At 41.3% G+C, this 20,260-nt stretch overlaps 1 protein-coding gene across 2 annotated transcripts in view; it reads left to right on the forward strand.

Moving 5' to 3' along the window:
* The first annotated feature begins 170 nt into the window (after positions 1-170).
* LOC134398798 (cohesin subunit SA-2-like) overlaps positions 171-20,260 on the forward strand; it is a 60,541-nt gene continuing 40,451 nt past the window's right edge. Inside the window, exons 1-13 of one of the 2 annotated variants that reach the window (XM_063126320.1) lie at positions 171-240; positions 4,328-4,502; positions 6,807-6,891; positions 8,715-8,861; positions 8,965-9,061; positions 9,616-9,692; positions 10,947-11,018; positions 12,247-12,451; positions 13,734-13,885; positions 15,435-15,508; positions 16,263-16,386; positions 16,574-16,672; positions 18,304-18,383. In XM_063126320.1, coding sequence (XP_062982390.1) covers positions 4,459-4,502; positions 6,807-6,891; positions 8,715-8,861; positions 8,965-9,061; positions 9,616-9,692; positions 10,947-11,018; positions 12,247-12,451; positions 13,734-13,885; positions 15,435-15,508; positions 16,263-16,386; positions 16,574-16,672; positions 18,304-18,383 — 1,256 coding nt within the window. In that variant the 5' untranslated portion in view covers positions 171-240; positions 4,328-4,458. Of the gene's footprint in view, positions 241-4,327; positions 4,503-6,806; positions 6,892-8,714; positions 8,862-8,964; positions 9,062-9,615; positions 9,693-10,946; positions 11,019-11,954; positions 12,452-13,733; positions 13,886-15,434; positions 15,509-16,262; positions 16,387-16,573; positions 16,673-18,303; positions 18,384-20,260 lie in introns of those variants that run through there. The other variant, XM_063126321.1, reaches the window with a different exon arrangement.

Raw genomic sequence — 20,260 nt, forward strand, 5'->3', positions numbered from 1 at the left:
AAGAGTCGACAGCTCAGTCTCGTCTCCTAAATCAATTTCTATTGGATAGGACGTGCCACGTGATACAAGTGGGCGGGGGAAGGACTGTGCAGTTCTCCGGATAGGTCACACTGTGAGGGACGCAGCGGCTTCTGTGGGCGGGTTTGTGCCGCCAGCGCCGCTGCTGTGATTGACGCCGGGACTGAGCCGCTCCCTTCTTGTCAGGACCGGGCCCAGACTTGGGCCGTGGCAGCCAGCTGGGTAGGGGGCGCGCGCGGCCAGGGATGGTGCCCGGGCGTGTGGTTGGGGTGAGGTGCATCGTCCCTTTGCCTTGTGCTCCCTTCTTGCGCCCTGTGTGTGTGTGTGTGCGTGCAATCCGCTGTGTACGTGATAGGCGCCCCATCCCATTTCATTATTTCACCAAGGGTAGGCAGCAACCTGGTGCCTTCCAGATGGCTTGGACTACAACTCCTGTAAGTCCCAGCCAGCTTGGTCAATGGGAGTTGGAGTTTGTCTAGCCCTGTCATAATGACACGGTCTTCTTCTGATCCAGCGAATTTCTCTTCCCTCCTCACACTACTTTGCACCGAACTTCACACTGCAACCCACTCATGGGCTCTTCCTTCTGGTTGTTCTCACCATTTTATTTTACGATCTTTAACACAACAGAAATCCGATGGGTGCAGCTTTTCCTACCCCTGTCAGATCTATACCTGTGGATTTTCTGCCTGCTGTGTGATGTTACAGGCACAGGAACCCTGCCTCACTTCCCCAAAGGTAGCAATACCATCCTTTTGTTAGTTTAGGAATGGGATTTGCATCTTAATTTATCTTACAATGTAACTTGCACCCTTTCCCACATGTATACTTTGCATTTCCGCCTATGATTGCCTTTTCATTTGATTTGCATTCATCGAATTGTAAGAGGTGTCCATTCTTGCATTACTGTTGCATACAGCTTTAGTTTCTTTAATTTTATTTTTCTGGACTCTTCACTATGATAACGAGCCAGTGTGGTGTAGTGGCTAAAGTGTTGGACTGGGAGTCGGTAGATCCAGGTTCTAGTCCCCACTTGGCCACGGAAACCCACTGGGTGACTTTGGACCAGTCACAGACTCTCAGCCCAGCCTACCTCACAGGGTTGTTGTTGTGAGGATAAAATGGAGAGGAGGAGGATTATGTACGGACTCCTTTTGGTTTCCTCAGAGGGAAAAAGGGAAAGGAAAGGAACCTCTCGTGCAAGCACTGAGTCATTACTGACTCTTGGAGGGACGCCAGCTATCGCTGACGTTTTCTTGGCAGGCCTTACAGTGGGGTGGTTTGCCGTTGCCTTCCCCGGCTGTTATTACCTTTCCCCCAGCTAACTGGGTACTCATTTTACTGACCTCGGGAGGATGGAAGGCTGAGTTGACCCGAGCCGGCTGCCTGAAACCAGCTTCCGCTGGGATCGAACTCAGGCCGTGGGGAGAGTTTCGGCTGCAGAAACTGCTGCTTAAAATAAATTGCAATGAGATTCTCCCCTCTCCCACAGCAAGCCATGGTTTAAATAAAGGGAGGTAGATGTAGAAAGAACTTCCTGACTGTAAGAGTATTTATTAGTGTGTTTTCTTTCTTGGAAATTATCAACAGAAACCTAAGAATGAGAGAAGGCTGTTCTTTTTAAGCCAAAGCCCATCTAGTCAAGAATCTTGTATCCAAGATACCCACATGCAGTGCCTGAAGGTGGTAGTTCCCTTCTGGTATTGCCTCTCCCCTCAAGGGGCATTTAGTAGTATTTTGCCTCTGAACCAGGTGGAGATTCCATTTAGGCATTTTGGCTGATACTCATTGGTAGGCTGGTTCTTCATGAATTTGTATAATTTATTCATTTATTTAATTTATTTATTACATTTATATACCTCCCCATAGCCTAGGCTCTCTGGGTGGGTTACAAAGATTAAAAAGATTATACAAAATTTAAAAACAAAAACATAAACCAGCTAACATTTAAAACAATCTCAGCCAGGCCAAAGATTTTAAAGTTTTCTAAGCTAGTGGCCACATATGGTTTCCTGCAGTACATCCATAAATTAATTGCACATTGAAGAAATATTTCTTTATCCTGAATGTACTGCAGTCAAGTTTATTTGGTGACCCTGAGTTCTAGTTTTATAAGAGAGAGAAAATCTTATTATCCAGTCCGAGAGTGATGTAGTGGGCCTGGCTTGCAGGGACCCAGAACTGGCACTTCTTGATAAGCAGGGATGGTGATACCATCTGGCACCCCTTGCAAAGAATTTCATGCTCCTTCTGAGCTGAGCTGCAATCCTCACAGGTTGCTGCAACCCCCCCCCCCCCCCAAACAACTTCTTATTCCCTGTAATAATGCAAAGTATTTTGAATGGGCAGTGTAAGACCCATTCATTTTACAAAAGGCCTTCTACTGATGGATATGAAAACCGCTAGAACTGGTTTGTTGACATGAATCAACACAGCTGCCTTAGTTTTTGATTCTCTTTGGGATTGTGGCTATCGGGACTGTCATAATGAGCACTTGCACTTCAGCATTTACCACTATACTGCAAATAATTTTATCAAGCTCTGTTGCAGGAATTGAAAACCTCAGACCAGGGCCCCCAATCTGGCTCTAGTGTTCCCCAGAAGACCACTAACAACCACTAACAATTTGGTCTTTTCTTGGCTTTTGTGCAGTTTTTTCCTCATCCTAAAAGGTTGAAATGCCTCTCCTAGGGCTTAGTTACTAAAAGTTTTAAGATAAAATATGCTTTTTAGTATTTTGGCCCTTCTCCCTTTGCCACAGCCATTTCTGGAATGTGGCCCCAAGAGTTTCTCTGAAATGGGCTGAAAGAGGTTTTGCATCTCTGCTCTGTTTTGTCTCTCTGAACTGTTATTCTTAACAAAAAAATGTTTTAGCCTTTATTCTAGAGAAGGTGCTTCGGTGCTTTTCTCATTCGATAGCCTGTTTCTGTGCCTTGTCCAGATTGATATTCTATTTGAGATGGTGGTGTGGTATTCCAAATGCAGCCATACCATACATTTACGTTAGGGTTATGATTTTGATGCTTTCTTTTTAGTCCCTTTCCTAATAATCCTAGGCAAAAAATTTACTTTTTTCACCACCAAATCAGAATGAGTTGACATTTGAGAACCTGTGCAATCTAGTGAATAGAGTGATTGACTTGTAGCTTCATCCCACGTACTTGTTTCCCTTGAATTATTCCTACATCGCTAAGCTGTCGGCGTTGTTGTTGTTGCTGCTACCGGGCGACAAGATCCTTTGCATACCAGGAAATCGGTTGAAGGGGGGAAATGTAAAAAAATCATAAAAATCAGCGGATGACCCAATCCGATTCAAATTTGGTATGCTTAAAGCTCTCCTTAGTATCTATTACTGTGCCAATTTTGATGTCTTTATCTTTAAAGCTTATGCAGATGTAAGCATTTGTTTAATTTTTCTTCAAATCCTGCTCCTGCGCCCCAGTGGCCGCTCGGATGATACGCTCGAAAACTAGTATCAAAATACGGCGAGTCTTTTGCTTTTATAGCACAATTAAAGCAGGATGCATGGGAGTACTTCACAATAAAAGCAGATTATAAGATGGAAAACTTCGGAGTCCTCTGCATGCAATTTGCAGTGATTGCACAGTATAACACTGGTGTAATAAAGTTCTTGGACAGGGGAGATCTGAGTTCATGTTTCTTGCTCTGCAATACCATGTGCTTGGAAATCATAATCTCTTTGCCAAGCATACTCAAGGTTGTTGTGAGAATAAAATGGGATAGCCACATATATTTTATGTGGCTTCTCAAAGGAAGGAGAGAATGCAAATATGATATATAGAATAGAAATATCTTCCATGGAAGTATTCTCTGCTCTAATCTACACCAAGCAGGATATTTCACTATAAGAGGCAGGAGCCACACAACTGCTTTATAGCAGTTGACAACTGCACTGACAACTGTTGGGGCCCATTGACACATACCATACACTGCTTTCATACCTCTTTAGTGCTATATCCTGCTTGGTGTGGCTTCTGCCTTTTATATACCACTTTCATCTTTCATAGCGCAATATCCTACTTAGTGTAGATCAGGCCTCTGTGTAACAAAAGTGTGCATAATATATACTGCAGTGTATATATGGTGGTCTTTGTAAAGGTTATTATTTTGTCAGTGATTTTTGTCTTCTGAGAACATTCATAAGTGATGCCCATTTGATTCCCACCTTAAGCATGCTGCTAAAGTATAATTTTGCATTTTGTTTTAGAGTTGCTGCTCTTAATGTATCTTATTTTTAAATGTCTATAATTTTATGGTACGTATTGTCTGCCTTTTTAATTTTGTACAGTTTTGCTGTTGCTTCTCTGACAAGAACTAGAGGAAGCGAATTCGAATTTCTGCTGCTTGTATTCTTTTTCATGCTGAAGTTGTCTGATCAGGGTAACTTGCTTTCTGTGCTGCTGAGAGGATGTAGTGGAAATGATAGCAGAGCCCAATTCCGTTGCCAATCTCCCCAACCACAAGTAAGACGTCAATAGTAGTGTATAACATTAACCTTGGTATTTTATTGAAAGTTTATGGCATGTGTTTCCTGTGTTTTTGAGAGGGTTGATGTATGTGGTTTGGATATGTATCTGTTTGGGTGTAAACTTCCCTTTATACATGGATTGTAATTTTGCATGTGAACTAGGGTGACCATATAAGAAGGGGGGACAAGGCTCCTGTATCTTTAACAGTTGTATTGAAAAAGGAATTTCATCAGGTGTCATTTGTATGCATGCAGCACCTGGTGAAATTCCCTCTTTATCACAGCAGTTAAAGCCACAGGAGCCCTGCCCTCTTTTGTATCTGGTCACTCTAGTATAGGTCCTGCAGCTTTAACTGTTGTGATGAAGAGGGAATTTCACCAGGTGCTGCATGCATACAAATGACACCTGATGAAATTACCCTTTCTACACAACTGTTAAAGATACAGGAGCCCTGTCCTCCTTTACCTATGGTCACCCTAATGTGAACTATGTTGCTGATTTTAAATAGACTGAGTGCAGTAGGCAACTCTAGGCACCTAGGTATAGTTGCCATTTTAATTTCCCACAAAGTTCCTGATGTAGTGTCACTCTGGGGCATTGTTGGAAATTAAAAGCTACACCCAGTACTGCTGAAAGCACTACGCTGGGGAAAGTGTTTAAAGGGGCTCTAGGGCAAGAGTCTAGAATCTTGAGGCTGAGGCATCTACCCAAGGATGCCAGGTATTTTCATGGACTCTGAGTTTGGCCTTTACATTTATGCCTACTAGCATGTGAAATGGTAGTCGGCAATCTTGCTCTTACCATCATGCTTCAAGTGGGCTGCCAGTCTTTAAACAGAAATGAAGGAGCATATGTACAGTTATATGAAGTCACCTTTCACTGTATTATTTTTTTTAAAAATTAACATTTTAAAAAGAATTGCAGAACTCCTCCACTTGTATTGGTGATAGTGGGTGGCATGGACAATAGCCAGTTGGTGCTTTCAACAGCCAGGTTTCCCCTGATTTAAAAGGGGAATTCCTGTCTTTATTGAAAGTGCTAATGGTGACGTTATTGGAATATGTTGTGTAATATCAGATATCTTGATTTTACATCTAGATGTTATAGTTAGACATACTGCAATGCCTTAATGTTGGTCCATTTGGCCACTGTTGCTTGCTGTATTTGACAGCTGCTTTTTGAAGTGTCAGAAGTAGGTCTTCCCCCTAGCTACTTGAGATCTTTCAACCAGGCATGTTAAGGATGGAATTATTTATTTATTTATTATTTATTTAAAGCATTTTTATAGCGCCGCCTCACCATTTCTGTCCTCGAGGCGCTTTACAATAACATATAAAACAATTCCATTAAAACCCTCAAATTGAGGCCCTTCTACATGCAAAGCGTGTGCCTCTTCTTTTAATTTAATGGCTGCACCTGAATGTTAGTGTAAGCACTTCTTACTTTGAGGTAGAAGTAAATTGCTAAGTGTTATCTGGGAAGAAGTGGGGAAATGTAGCATAAAATTGCTTGAGTCATGTGGGTACATTTAAGAGAATTTGGGTGAGGCAGGCAGCATTTCGGCTTGCTGTGTCTTTTTTGTTTTAATAAGGAACACAAGCCTGAACAAGTAAGCTAGCCTGTGTGTTAGTCAATGCTGTCTAAAAAAAGAGTTTGGGGAAACTGTTTTAAAGCATAATGCACTAAAAACACACAACAATGCCTGTGCTTTTGTCAGCTAAGTTTCTGTAATTGGGATTGTAAAAGAACTTTAGGAAGAGCAAGTGAGTTTATGGTGAATTTCAAAGTGGCTTCACTGCAGTGACTTAAGAATGGCTCTCTTCAAGCTGCTTTCCCTCCAATAGGGGAAAAGATCAGTGTATCACACATATTTTTCCTTCATGAAGAGAAAAGCAGCTGATGGAAATATTTGGCAGACAAACAGCAGGAGGTGGAAGGATTTCGCAGCCCTTCTGCTCCTGATTTCAGCCCCTGCAGTTGCTTTCCATTAAATTTTCTTTGTTCATGTGACTTTTATATAACTTCTAGTTTGCCCCTTTGTCTGTGTTGTCCAAAGTTGCAGCTTTGTTCTAGGCAAGGCAACTAATTCAGATTCATTATTTCTTTGACCTGTAAAATAAGGTAAGGGATTCTTTAACCAATAAAGTATTAGCTCTAACATTCAACAATTCCTTTCAGGGAACTGAGTTAGTTTAACTAGCAAATTGATCCTCAAAAAAGCTTAGAAGTCTCTGTTCGCAAGTTATGGTGTTTTCTTTCTTCATATGAGTATTCTGTCTTTTTTTTTTTATGACCCAGAGAAAATGGGATCCATGATGAGACTGTCCCTGAATCCACTGCACAGAATGGCAGCTGCTTGAGAAATGGCACCACTAAAACTTTTGTAAGTTTCTGTTATGCTCAGTGTTTCCATAAATTGGACAAGAGAAAAAGAAATGGGGTTTCTTTGAGTCCCATTACTGTGCTATATGCATAACTTAGGGATATTTGTGGAGTGCTGTCAGTTTGTCATGGTTGATACATGTAAGTTCGACTGAGTGTCCAGAATTGGCATATGCAAGTGCTTACAATCACAGATAAATTTGGTGAATATCCATAAACAAGTATTTTCACACCCAACCCACCCTTTTCGGTCAGGCATAAGTTATTGCTGACCACCATGACTGACAATTCATTGGAGAATGCTGACAAACATTCATACAATTTGTGTGATGTAGAGATTTCATATTATAGGGCAAGGAATTGACTTCCTCACAACTCTTCTACATTTTCCCTCTGATTGGAGTATTTGCAGTTTATTTTATTAGCTATTCTCTGTCATAGGACTGAAATGAATTTTTTCTGCAAGGTATAGGGTTGGTTGACTTGACGCATGCATGTTCATAACCACTTAGAAGGTTTTATTATATTAAGTGTTTTATTTATTTATTTATTTATTACATTTTTATACCGCCCAATAGCCGAAGCTCTCTGGGCTAACAAAAATTAAAACCACAGTAAAACACCCAACAGTTTAAAACACAATTATGAAATACAGTATAAAAAGCGCAGTATAAAAATCTAATACTTAGATAAGTATTATAAATAACTTGATTACTGAATGTGTGGGCCTGATTCTGGCATTCGGTTCTATAAGTATAGCTTTATTTTGGTGGGGATTTGACCTTGGGAAAGCATGTGCAAAGAACCACAATCCTAGTTCCACCATGTGGAAAATGTTACCACAAGCCCTGGTGTCTGAACTGGGCCTGTAGCTAAAGGTATGATCTCACCATTGAAAACCGTTGTGCTTGTAGGGATGATAGAAGTTCTATCTGTGACACATGATGGCTCATTCACACACACTTGATGCTCCAGTCCTATATAAGGAAGGTTCAGCTAATGCTAACATTAAAGTTGGCTACCGCTCCAGCTGCGTGGCATGAAGGAAATTGAACAACTGTTTGTAGATGGAACAAAAAAAGCATTTAAATTTTACATTATGTTGGGAAAGTGTCTCACCTAGGAGTTTGTGTGTGTGTGTGTGTGTGTGTGTGTGTGTATTGTACTATGTAACTTGAAGTGAAAAAAATGATGTTTGTTTATTTATTTATTTATTTATTACATTTTTATACTGCCCAATAGCCGAAGCTCTCTGTTTATGAGTGCACCTATGCATAGCCATTTTTTAAAATTCTTTTGTTTATTAAAAATAAATATCAAACATAAAATCACAAAAATAACATCAGATACATACAAAATATATGTTCTTATATCTTACATTTATCCCTCCAAAATCTTTTTAAACAGCAGTATTAACTGCAGCAACAAGCCATCCGGCTTGGGTTCGCATGTCACAATAAGCCATGGTGATAATCATGGGCAGCATGCACTGCAACCCATTGTGGCTTAGTTAAGTCAAGAGTGCTGTGCAAAATGCCTCCCCACCCCAGTGAGGGAACTCTGCCCAACTTGCAGGGGCCCTGCTCAGTGCCGACATGTAGCCCCAGATGATCAGGCACAAGGGATTGTGGCACTTGGGCTGAGTAAAGTTCCCATGTCTGGTTTCAGCAAAACCTCAAATTGCTCCTTTGCCAGTCAAAAATCACGGGCACTCATACCGCATTGTTGCCTGTGTGTAAATATACTTTGGATGGCAATTGTATCTGTTGCACAAAACATTAAGGGTTACATTTCATGGGTTGCATTTTATATTTATTGCTTTAGAGAGGGAAAAGAAAAATCCGAGAACAATGCGAAAACCGAAGAAGAAACTCTTCCAGTAGTAGACGGTCAAGCCAGCTGCAAAATGGAGAAGTGGTTGAATCAGTTACTTTATTTGAGGTGGTCAGCATGGGCAAAAGAGCTATGCAGGTATATCCACTTCTGATGGGTGACTGGATATTTATATACGAAATTGTAAAAGGTTGATATAAACTGTTTCTAGTGGTTAAAATCTGATGTCTTTTTGATTCAGTCTGTGGTAGATGACTGGGTTGAAGCCTATAAAAAGGATCGAGATGTTGCACTTTTGGACCTCATCAACTTCTTCATCCAGTGCTCAGGCTGTCAAGGTAATCTGTTTCCTATGCTTTTTGAGGGTAGCGGGCAAAGGTACTTCTGAGTTGAGAGTATTCATTTAGGGTGCAATCCTATGCATATTCAGGTAGAAAAAAGTCCCACAACTCCCAGCATTTACCACCTCGCCATGCTAGGACTTGTAGGACATTTTTTTGTCTCAACATTCCTAGGATTGTACCTGTAGTGGTTCTCATATTTAGAATCTGTGTGTGTAGGTCTCTATTGGCAGATGAAACTCAGCTTCTGAATGTATAATTGTGGAAGCAGGATGGTGGAGTAGAAATGGAGAATGGCTGCAGCCCTATACACACTTATCTGGGAGAAAGTCCTATTGAATTCTGATTTGGCAAGCATACAGTTTTGAAGACAAACTCCTTGAAGACAAAGTAAAATAATGAAAAGTGCGTGGATGAAATCTGCCTTGTATTGATTTCTTGACTTTTGACTTTGTCCCATTTCAGCCTTAACATAGTTTAAATGTAAGGTTTATGTGTATGATGGCATACTGTACTCAGGTTAATTTTCATTCCCATTGTTACTTCCAAAGGAATGGTTACAGCAGAGATGTTCCAGAGTTTTCAGAATTGTGAGGTGATGCAGAAAATGACGGAAACATTTGATGAAGTAGGTTCCCCTTCTCCTAAAGGAACTCTGTTTTTAAGCATTTGACTTTTGATAAGCTTATTGGAAAGTCTTTAAAATGTAATACAATACTTCTGTCTTTAAGAAAAATTAGCCTTCCTCTTTTTGGGCTGCCAGGTATGTGTATCTGAAAAGAAAATTACTCATTGCATTCAAAATAATAAAGTCGTTTATCTTGGTAGTATTTAAGCTCAGTAGTATATACAGAGCTATTGTGATAAATTTTGAAGTGCAGGCACTCATCATGACAGTCCTCATAGCTCGTCCCCCAAGAAGTTGAAAAATGCAGGCAGCTGTGTTGTTGTTATGGCTGTTATGCATAGCAGCAAACGAAATTCTTACAATCTTTTTGTAAATTTAATGAGTCTCAATTGCCTATTTAAGCTCAGCCCAGCTGAAAATGCTTTGCATTACAACAGGAATGTCCCACAACTGTATGTTGTTGCTGAGAAAATTCACACACCCCCACTTCCCCAGCTACTGTGAAAATTGCAGCTAAGCTCAGAAGGTTCAGGGAATTCTTAGTGGTGTGTGTGGAGTGGTGGTGGTTTGGGGTAGCAGATGATGTCAGTGTCCCTGCTAATCAAAAAGTGCTGGTATCGTGTCCCTGTGAGCCCTGTCACCACTATATCACAGAGTATATGTCCACATTGGATTAGGGGCGAATTAGATATTAGAATAAAGCTGTCTTCCCCCACCTGGCGAACTTCAGATATGTTGGACTACAGCTCCCATAATCCCCAGTCAGCATGGCCCTGGGGAAGGCTGCAGTAAACCTTGGGCTGCTGCAATAAATTCCCATCAGTCCAGCCTCCGTGATGTATGGTGAAACTTTCTTGTCCTGGCGTTCTCTGTGCATTGCCGTACACCAACTGGCGGTCGCCATTGGGTATGGGGTTTCATCCGTGCAAGGCTTTTAGTATATAGGTAAGTTTCACTATGTGTTATGGTGAGGATGACCGTGGCATGAAGATGACAGCCGTGTGTTGCCCCTGACATTGTGTGAGCAGGCTACCTCCTTGACTTCTTCATTATTGGGGACAGCCTTGCACATGAGGTGAGGATGCATGCAGGAAGCTGCCCGAATCTGGAAGTTGATGGGAAAGCCCTTGTTTGCACAGGAGCTCCCAGAAGAAGGAGAATTGCCCGTGTGTGTTTATGTATGTACCTATCAGTTATTAGAATATTGTATTAGCTGCTCTTTCTGCAATTCTGTTTTGCTTTTATTTATTATAGGAAACTGGATTGCAGTATAAAAAGTTCATGGCTTATCCCTGGATTTTGACTGTTACTTGGCCGGTGGACATGGTAATTTATTTATTTATTCTATGTTCTACCTTTCTTCTATAGAACTCCTGATGGGGTATCTAATGGTTCCCAGATGTGATCTAATCCTTGTGTTCACACAGACTAAGATCTCTTAGCTTCAGCAAGGTCATGATTTAAGCATCCTTACATGCCACAGTACTGGTTTCAAGATCTTCTGGTGTTATTAGTCAGGTTTGTAAAGCATAAATGTCCAACAAGAGTGCCCTGGTTATTGCCATTTGTTTTGTAGGCTTCTTAACCATGCCATGCTTCATGCTTCTTCTTTCCCACGAAAAGGATTGCACAGCATATTTCACCCCTCCTCCCTTTAACCAGATAGTCAGTTAGTTCCAGAATTTTATTCATGCATGCAGATAACATGTGGACAATCAGTGAGCACAAACAGTACTGGAACATGCTGCCGTCCTTGATTCTTATAGTGTGGGAAGGAGGGAAAGGTGTGAAGTAGTGTTCCAATGCTGAAGCTAATGTGACCCTTCTCAGAACTGAGTGTCTGATATGGCATCAGCTACTTGTGCTGACTTTCTTTCACCAATGCCACACATAGAAAGAATGGTATGTAGGCCCATCACATGTGTCTATTTACTTGAAATGTGCCATTGAAAGTGTTTGGCAAGGCCCACCTGGAGAGGCACATTTAAAAATCAGTGGGTTGGATTCAGGATCTATCTTTCATTGACTGAAGGGTTCTGGTCATGGAAGGTGCCTCCACCTGATTTTCAGGGATTCCATCTCCTTTCCCCACAACTCCCTGAATGGTGTAGCATTTCCAGGAGGCAGCTGTGGAGAGGAAGAGGCAGGGAAATCAGCTTCCACCTGTCCAGTTGCACGTGCCTAAATCTGAATCCAACCTCAGGTTTTGTACCATCAACCATCTTGCAGCTGTCTCCATGTGTGATGCCAAATGTCTTGAAATCAGTCTGAACGTCAGGTGCTGTTCTGGGCCATTAGTGGCTATCCTAACCTTCTCCAGCCTTGTGCCCTCCAGATATGTTGGACCACAGCCCAGGCCTACTGCCTGGGAATGATGAGAGTTGCAGTCCAATGCATCTGGAGGGTACCACGTTGAAGAAGGGTGGGCTAGAGGTTCTCTGACTTTTCCTTGCACATCATTGCCCTCTGTACCGTTCCTGGGCGCCTTGGTCTCTTCTCTGTTATAGGAAGTCTTTGTCAGACCATGGCTATTTTCCCTCCCTAACTCATGCAGGACAACGAAGATTATCCTCTGATCAAAGCAGGGTCCTACTGGAAGAAGTTCAAGGCTAATTTTTGTGAGTTCATCGCGGTACTGGTCCAACAGTGCCAGTGCAGCATCCTCTATGACAGCTATTTGATGGACACAGTCATCTCTCTTCTTACGGGCTTGGCAGATTCTATGGTCAGAGCATTCCGGCACACCAGCACACTGGCAGGTATGCACAACAGGCCCAGTTATAATTATTTGGCAGTAGGAAGTTTGGTAGCTTGTACCGAAGAATCTGTTTAAAGTGTAGGGACTGTTTGTAGGGTTAGGGTGGGGATGGCAGCTGCAAGTCAGTAGCCAAAATTCGGCAGGTGTATTTTCTATCAAAATACTGCAATAGTTTGTAAAGCTGCAGATGTCAAACATTTCCTCCTCTATGCAAATAGTAAAGGCTAAGGCAATAGCATGTGGAGAATCTGGTCGTCCTTATGTTAGGGAAGCTGAGTTCTGTATTTCAAAGGAATTTAGCTAAAAGGGTACTTAAGAAATCTGTATGGATGAGTGTTTGGGGGATTGCTGTTAAATTCGTAGCACCTTTTTAGTGGTGGAATTCTTGGAAGCTGATGGCACTTCTCATTCTCACTGCTTGTCACTTTCCATTGGTCCGCTCTGCTGCCCCATTTCTACTCGTACAGAAGCAGTGAGGATCATGTTCCCCATCTACTAGCAAGGCAGGGGAGCTGTCCAACAAGATAAGGAGGTCATTTAATTACAAGGCAACTGAGACAATAGGGGAGCTGTCCAGCAAAGTAGTTAGGCTGCTAGCAGGTGCAAGGTGTCAAGACTGTATTAGACCTATCTTGAAAGACCTCCAATTGCTTTCTGGGTGCAATTCAAGGTGTTTGTCTTAACCTTTAAAGACCTAAAATGCTTAGTACCTGACTATCTAAGAGACCATTTGTCTCTCTATGAATTTGCCTGGGTATTAAGATCTGCAGGAGAGGCCCTCTTGAGGACATCCTTAAATAAGGCATTGTAAAATAAAACCATGCAAAACTTTTAAGTTAAAAAGTGCGGCAACAACACTCTGGTTTATAAAACGTACTGCTATATAACACATTAATACTCTGTAACATCACCAGCCGTAGAGGAAAATGACTAGCTTAACGAAGTGTGAGCTGGAATTTTATGCGAGCAGTCAAATTCTGCAGAAAATTCTTGAATCTAAGATTTGAAGGTTGCTAACACTAGTGTACAGATGATCTCATTCATGCCTGTGTATATTCTGTGCTGCTAAAAAAAGAAAATGCAACCAAGGTTCATCCCAAGAAAATCAGAATTGTGTGACAGATGCAAATTATGTAGTACACACAGTTCTGGTTATGATCAAACAACTAAGCAAAATCACATCTGATCTTTTTCTCAGAGTTTTTTTTAAAAAAACCTCACACATAACAATTTTAAATCATGAACATTGAGATTCTAGACTTTATTTTTTGTTTTGTTTCCAGCTATGAAGCTTCTGACGGCACTTGTTAACCTCAATCTAAATCTAGATGTAAGTAAGCATAATCTGGAAAGATTATATGAGGTGGAAAAGAGCAGGATTACGGGCAAAAGGACCAATTCTAGACTGGACCAGCTGGAGAAGAGAAAGAGAGAGGTGGGACAGATTTCTTTTAGGAGAAAAATGATGGCTCATAAAAATTACCTGTTCTGTAGCTGCTGGGTATTGGGTTTTAGGAATCTGTAGTGGTGGTATTAAATTTACCAAGCACCCCAGCCTGTGACATGGAATGTGTGCAGTATGAATCAGATGAGCCCCCACTACTCCCTGCAGTTGACTTTCTTAAATCCCTTCATTCTTCTAAGGCAGCATACATGAGTTCTTCCGTCCATTTTATCCTCACCACAACCCTATGGTGTTGAGAAAAAGTGAGTGACTGGCCCAAGGTTACCCAGTAAGCTTTGTGGTTTAAATCCAGGTTGCCTGGGCCCTTGTCCATCCTTCTAACTACTATAGCACACTGGAATAGTCCTTGACTTTGGGATGCCCTTCAGAGGTATCCAAGGCTCCATCCAAGGATCAGCGTGACATCAGAAACAAGACCCAGCTTTCCCCTGAGTCAGGGTTGTGGTAACCACAGACTTTGGCTGGCTACCAAATCAAGCCGAAATTTGTTGGCAACTGTCCTTTTCTATGTTGCTCTGAGGTTGGGGAGTGATTTTGAGGTGGGTGGTCTGATGTTGGGTTCAACGCCAGAAGTGAACTGTTCGATCTGAATGTAGTACCCGCCACACATATTCCCATTTGTTATCATGCAAGCTTCTAATAACACAAGAAGGTTGGGGTTACATTACATTGAACTCCATCTTTCCGCTTCCCCTCTGAGTTCAAGACCACTCCAAAACAAGCCACTACCAGCCTTGTGTTTGTTTTTGACTTTGCAACTTCTGTAGCCCACAGGAAACCAATGCTAAATCACTATAAGCCACTACTAAGCACTATAAGCCACTTACTTGACTGTTTTATGCAGGAGCCATAAGTGGTTCTCAGATGGTTTCCTGTACCCAACTCTAAGGAGTAGGAATGAATTCTGACAAACTGTCTGACCACCCTGATTAGGCCTTTGCTTGAACACTTGAGGGCTTAATCTTTGTGGGAGGAATGGGGCCCCTCATGGTGCCCCATCTGTCCCTATGTGTGCTAGTCCACAACACTTCAGTCCCTAACCTTGAATGGCAGGGTCCGAAGGGGTGTTCTACTTGCATTCAACTCTTCTTGTAATTTGGGACTGTGGTTGGAAATGTGTGGTTGACTTTGGGAGGAGCCAGTGGCCACAATCATCCACCACCCAGAATTTTGATAAATATAAATGGCACGAGGTTGGTTCAACAGTATGCTTATGTAGCATTTGGCTCTGGATTCACTTGAGCCTACTTCTACTACTGTTCATTTACAACTTAAAAATAAGATGTGGACAAATAAGTTAAACAGAATTAGTGATGAACCACATATTCTGGTTGAGCTATTGAAGGAAGGGAAAAATATTGCTAGCCTCTGTTAGATATTTATCCTGTCCAGCCAATGGTTATTCCCTGATCTGAAACATGAGTTGATATTTATTTAGTAAAACGTCAGTAAACTTAGCATTAGTATTGGAATAAAGCCTTACTCAAGTGAAGAGAATGTTCAATATTTCTAATTTCAGTATGAACAGAAACCTATGGAGATAGAGAATATGATGAATGCTATTTTCAAAGGGACCTTTTTGCAACGCTATCGGTAAGAATGTCTATATAGTTGGATGGAGTCTGGACCTTTTGGACCTGTCAAGGATAGATTAGATGAGGGGCACCATTCATCTAGAGCAAGGGTGTTGAACCTCTTTCAGTCCACGGGCTGAATTTAATTTTGAAGAAGCTTTTGGGGCTCAATGGGGCTGAAGGCAAAATGGGGCAAAGCCAGAGGCAAAGGGATCTGGGCCAAAATACCAAAACTACCAGCCTATTTTAGATTAAAGCTCTTACTGCTGGTAACTAAACCTTAGGAGAGGCATTTCAGCCCTTTTTGAATGGGGGCAGGGGGGACGTGCAAAAGCCAGAAAACCACCAGTCGGTGCTTCAGGAAAGGGTGTTGGGGTGGTGACGGGGGCATGACCATACAGGGAAGGCCGAATGTGGTCTTCTGGCCTGAGGTTTTGCACCCCCTGATTTGGGGGCTTGTTCATGTAGGCAGGTTTGTTTATTTATTTATTGCATTTCTATACCGCCCAATAGCCGAAGCTCTCTGGGCGGTTCACAAAGATTTATCATTTGAAGTTATGTCTTGTTGCTGGTTACTCCAAAGGGAACTTTCATATTACTTCATATTACCTTACAGTGATTTTTAATAGCCTGTCTACACATTCAGCTGCCAGTCCTTGTATCTTTATAATAAAGTAATATCAAGTTTTGTTTGTGTGTGTGTGAGAGAGTGAGTGAGTGAGTGAGTCCTGGATCCCAGTAGATCACAAACACTATTTATCTTTATTTTAAAGTGATGTTATTCCAGAAATCCGGGCTATTTGCCTTGAAGAAATGGGCAGCTGGATGAAAATTTACCCTGATACATTCTTAAATGATAGTTACTTGAAATACATTGGATGGATGCTGTACGATAAAGTAAGTTTTTCCTCTTCTTATCAGTTGAAAAGAAATGCCCTCCATTCTTCACAAGCAGAGTCCTTAAAAATTAAAGTGATGAGTTTTCGATGAGTATATTGAATATTCTTTGCTAGTGGAATGATGATGATAGTTACCTAGATTTAATCGTGGACATCAATTTTACTCTCTTCTTTCTATCTTGCAGCAACCTGAAGTCCGACTGAAATGCCTTCAGGGACTACAAGGAATATATGGCCGAAAAGAGCTTGTTTGTAAAATGGATCTTTTTACTAGCAGGTTCAAGGTGAGCCAAAATTACCATTTCCCAATTTGAATGTTTTGGTTGGTTTGTTGGCCAGGGAGGTTGGATTATTTAAAACCCAAACTGGGATCCTGTATCACTCCAGGCCTAGTGGTTGCCTTCTCCTCATGCCTGAGGACTTATCCCAAAACTTGTCCACTAGATAATGTTACGTTGGCTATGGCTCTGAAGCCACTGTTTGGCTTTTGATAGATTTATTTAAATGGGAAGTGTTTTATGGCTGATACACATTGCAAACGTGTACCAGAATTATGACACTTTGAGTAGTCTGCTATTCAGTGAGACTGCTAACATAAATTACGTCGTGCTGTCGTAAGCAACCTCTAGTGCAACACCAATAGAATTTGCTAATTTTTGTGAACCGCCCAGAGAGCTTTGGCTATTGGGCGGTATAAAAATGTAATAAATAAATAAATAATGTGGCATGTTTTCTGAGGAAAGGTGTTGTGTCAGTAAACTCTGTTGGTGTCGCACTAGAAATCGTTTATGCTAGTACAACGTAATTTGTTGTAGTAGCGTAGTGTCAAATAGGATACTGTCCTTTAATTGTTCTAGCCACACACACACACACTGACCCCAACCCATGGATGTTTTAGTTTGGTGAGGGTGCTGAGATGTATCTGTTAGAGATTCTGATGACTCCTCACAGGACTGCAATTCCTAGGGTTCTCTTGGGAGAGGGGATGACTTAACCCAGAATTTAGGCATTGAGAATACTGAGAAGTTGGAAGACACATGCCTTGCTTTCACGCTAAAAATGTATGCTACATTGGATAGGCATGCCATTCTCAGTTTTGCTGCCATTATTGGAAAGTTTAATTGTTCTAATCCAGCATATTACACAAACGGATGTAAACCTCCTGACCTCAAATCTTTATAAATGTGATGCTAGATTTCAAAGAAATTAAGAGTTCTTATCACAACAGTGGTCTTTAGACAAGGTGATCCAAATCATGCTGTCGACTCGGCTTGGAGTAGATTGGATATCTTTTAATACTGTTCTTTCATTGTGATTTCTTTCACCAACTTGGTCCGAATAGGTGTGTAGAAACCTGTTACTTTATGTACATTGTCAGTATTAATCACTGTTCTCATGGTGTTTTGGCATCTCACAATCAAGAAGAGTGAGTTCCAAAACCAAGTTTTATGTTTAGAAAAGGGTAGACTTTTTCTTGTAGCAGTTTGTTGTCCTTTTGACCACCTATGTAGTAGTGGGACTCTTAAATGCATTTCGGAATCTCTGGTTTGATTGCTCAGTGATAGCTTTGAACTGAAGAATTCTGATGCTAAAGCCTGCAGGGGGTGCTACAAACCATCTGTTGTAAACTCAATGTGGAATAGTTCTGTGCCATGAGTTCTCTGTCATAAACACAATGCTTATTTGCTTTTTAAACATAAGTTGGCAATGAATTGTTGTTGGTACGTGTGTGTGTGTGTGTGTGTGTGTGTGTATTGTGAACATCTTAACTTGGAACTTTACTCTAGCTTAATAAAATTTAAGGAGAAGTTAACGCCATTGCAAAACCGTGCAGTCAAAATCACCAGTTTCTGCTTTGAAAACTATCGGAACAAAAAGTGTGAAATCTCTGTTACTGTTGTTCTGCATCCATTAGGATCGAATTGTGTCTATGACTCTGGACAAGGACCATGAAGTAGCGGTTCAAGCCATGAAACTCTTGATGCTTATGTCACAGTAAATAACCTTTTCATTTAAATATAATCTAAAGTGTAATATGTGGAAGACAATCATAACTAGTTAAGAAATTCTCAGCAGCATGCTGTATAAGCAAACGCTATTCCTAGGTCTAACTGCACATCTGAGATCTATGATGAATTGGAAGCCAAATGCGGCATATATTAAGAAATGGTTCTTTCAGTAATGCATTTTGAAACATTATGTGTTATTAATAAAACATTGTTTTTTTAAAAAAATGCAAATAAGGTGGCTTTCAAACTTTGGATTTATTTGTCCCCTAATTTGCCTTTATAACCCTGGTAATTTCAATCTGAAGTTGAGTTGAAACAAACAGGTGATTGTTCCCCCCCCTTTTTTTTTCCTGTTGCGGTGAATGCCCATGGTAATGCTCTAAATCAGTCTTCTCCAACCTAGTGCCCTCCAGATGTTTTGGACTTCGACTCCCTTCAGTCGCGGCTAGCATGGCCAATAATCAGAAAGCTGGGAGTTGTAGTCCAAAACATCTGGAAGACCCAGAATGGGGAAGGCTCCTCTAAAAGTGATGGCATTCACAAGTGATGGCATGGCAGCTTGCCCCTTCCACATAAGGTTGGGTGGAAGCCTTAGTCGTTTTCTGTAGGGTTTCAGACACAGTGTTGACTATGCCCCCAAAAGGGAGGAGGTTCACATACATGTGCTGCCTCTTTAGGTGTTGTGATATGGGCAGTTGAATTCAGGGTATTGTCTTATTCCATTATGACCCAAGGCAATGGACAAGTTGTTATACTTTTTAAAAAATTATGTTCTGTAGTTTGTAGGGTCTGATTTTCATTTTATTTGGCACTGCATCAGTGCAAGTTGTTGTAATTTCAGAATTCCATTTGTGTATACATCACTGCAATGAATAAATACCAACTATATTTGTTTTCTGTTCAGTGTTCACATCGGTTTCATGCCTCAGTGCTTTTTTTCAACTTAAAGGGAGGGGAGGAGGGTAGCATTGTTCAAGTGACTCACAGTGTCATCCCCACGTGTTGTTCGCTTCCTCCTGTTTCATAGATGGTAGAATAAAGTACAGTGCAGTTGTCTCTGTGCTCATGCTGGTGCTGTACTAGGACGGGTAATGTGCCTTTGTTATGATACAATGATGTTTTAAACCATTAAATGTTACTCTTGTTCTACATCTGAACTGGCAAGTATTGCATTAGCACTGCAGCTGTTCAGCACTTCAGACTCTGTTGTTATTGTACTGTGTAAACTATAATGTGTCTGGTCATTTAAAAAAACACAACTGTTATTGTGAAAGCAGAACAGACTTCTCTAAAAAGAAAGCGTACAGTCTAATCCTATAACTATACTCGGAAGTAAAGGGAACCTACTCCCAGGTAAATGTGCATAGGGTTGCAGGCTAAAACTTAGGTCTTCAGCAATGAACAGTTTTTCTCCAAGAACTTAAGCCCATCAAAACACATTTCTCTATGAGTGAGATCTGTGTGCAAACTCAGTTGTACTGTTGAAAATCCCGGTAAGGTTGAAGGACTGCTCTGTTGTTGCTTGTCTTTGTTTCTTTTGTCTCTTGCAGAGCTGGGGTTCCAGAGTCACTTAGTAGAGCCATGTGGATTTTGTCTAAGGATCTTGCAAGGAGCGTACGCCCTCTCCAATTCCTTTGCCCCCTGCCGATTCCTTTCTGCAAGGGGTGGGTCTCGCCAGTTCCGTTGCGCAAGCTGGACCCACGACTTACGCAAGATTTAGCTCTTACTAGGGGACGACCTGAAACAAGTGGAGATGCTTATTTCTGGAAGAAGGCAGTTTGGTGGAGCTCCGTTATGCCAACACTGTTGATCTGTCTCCTTCCAGAAACTAGTGTTTCTGCTCATTTCAGGAAGTGCTAAACC

This window comes from Elgaria multicarinata, chromosome 5 (assembly GCF_023053635.1).
Source record: "Elgaria multicarinata webbii isolate HBS135686 ecotype San Diego chromosome 5, rElgMul1.1.pri, whole genome shotgun sequence".
Taxonomy (NCBI): domain Eukaryota; kingdom Metazoa; phylum Chordata; class Lepidosauria; order Squamata; family Anguidae; genus Elgaria; species Elgaria multicarinata.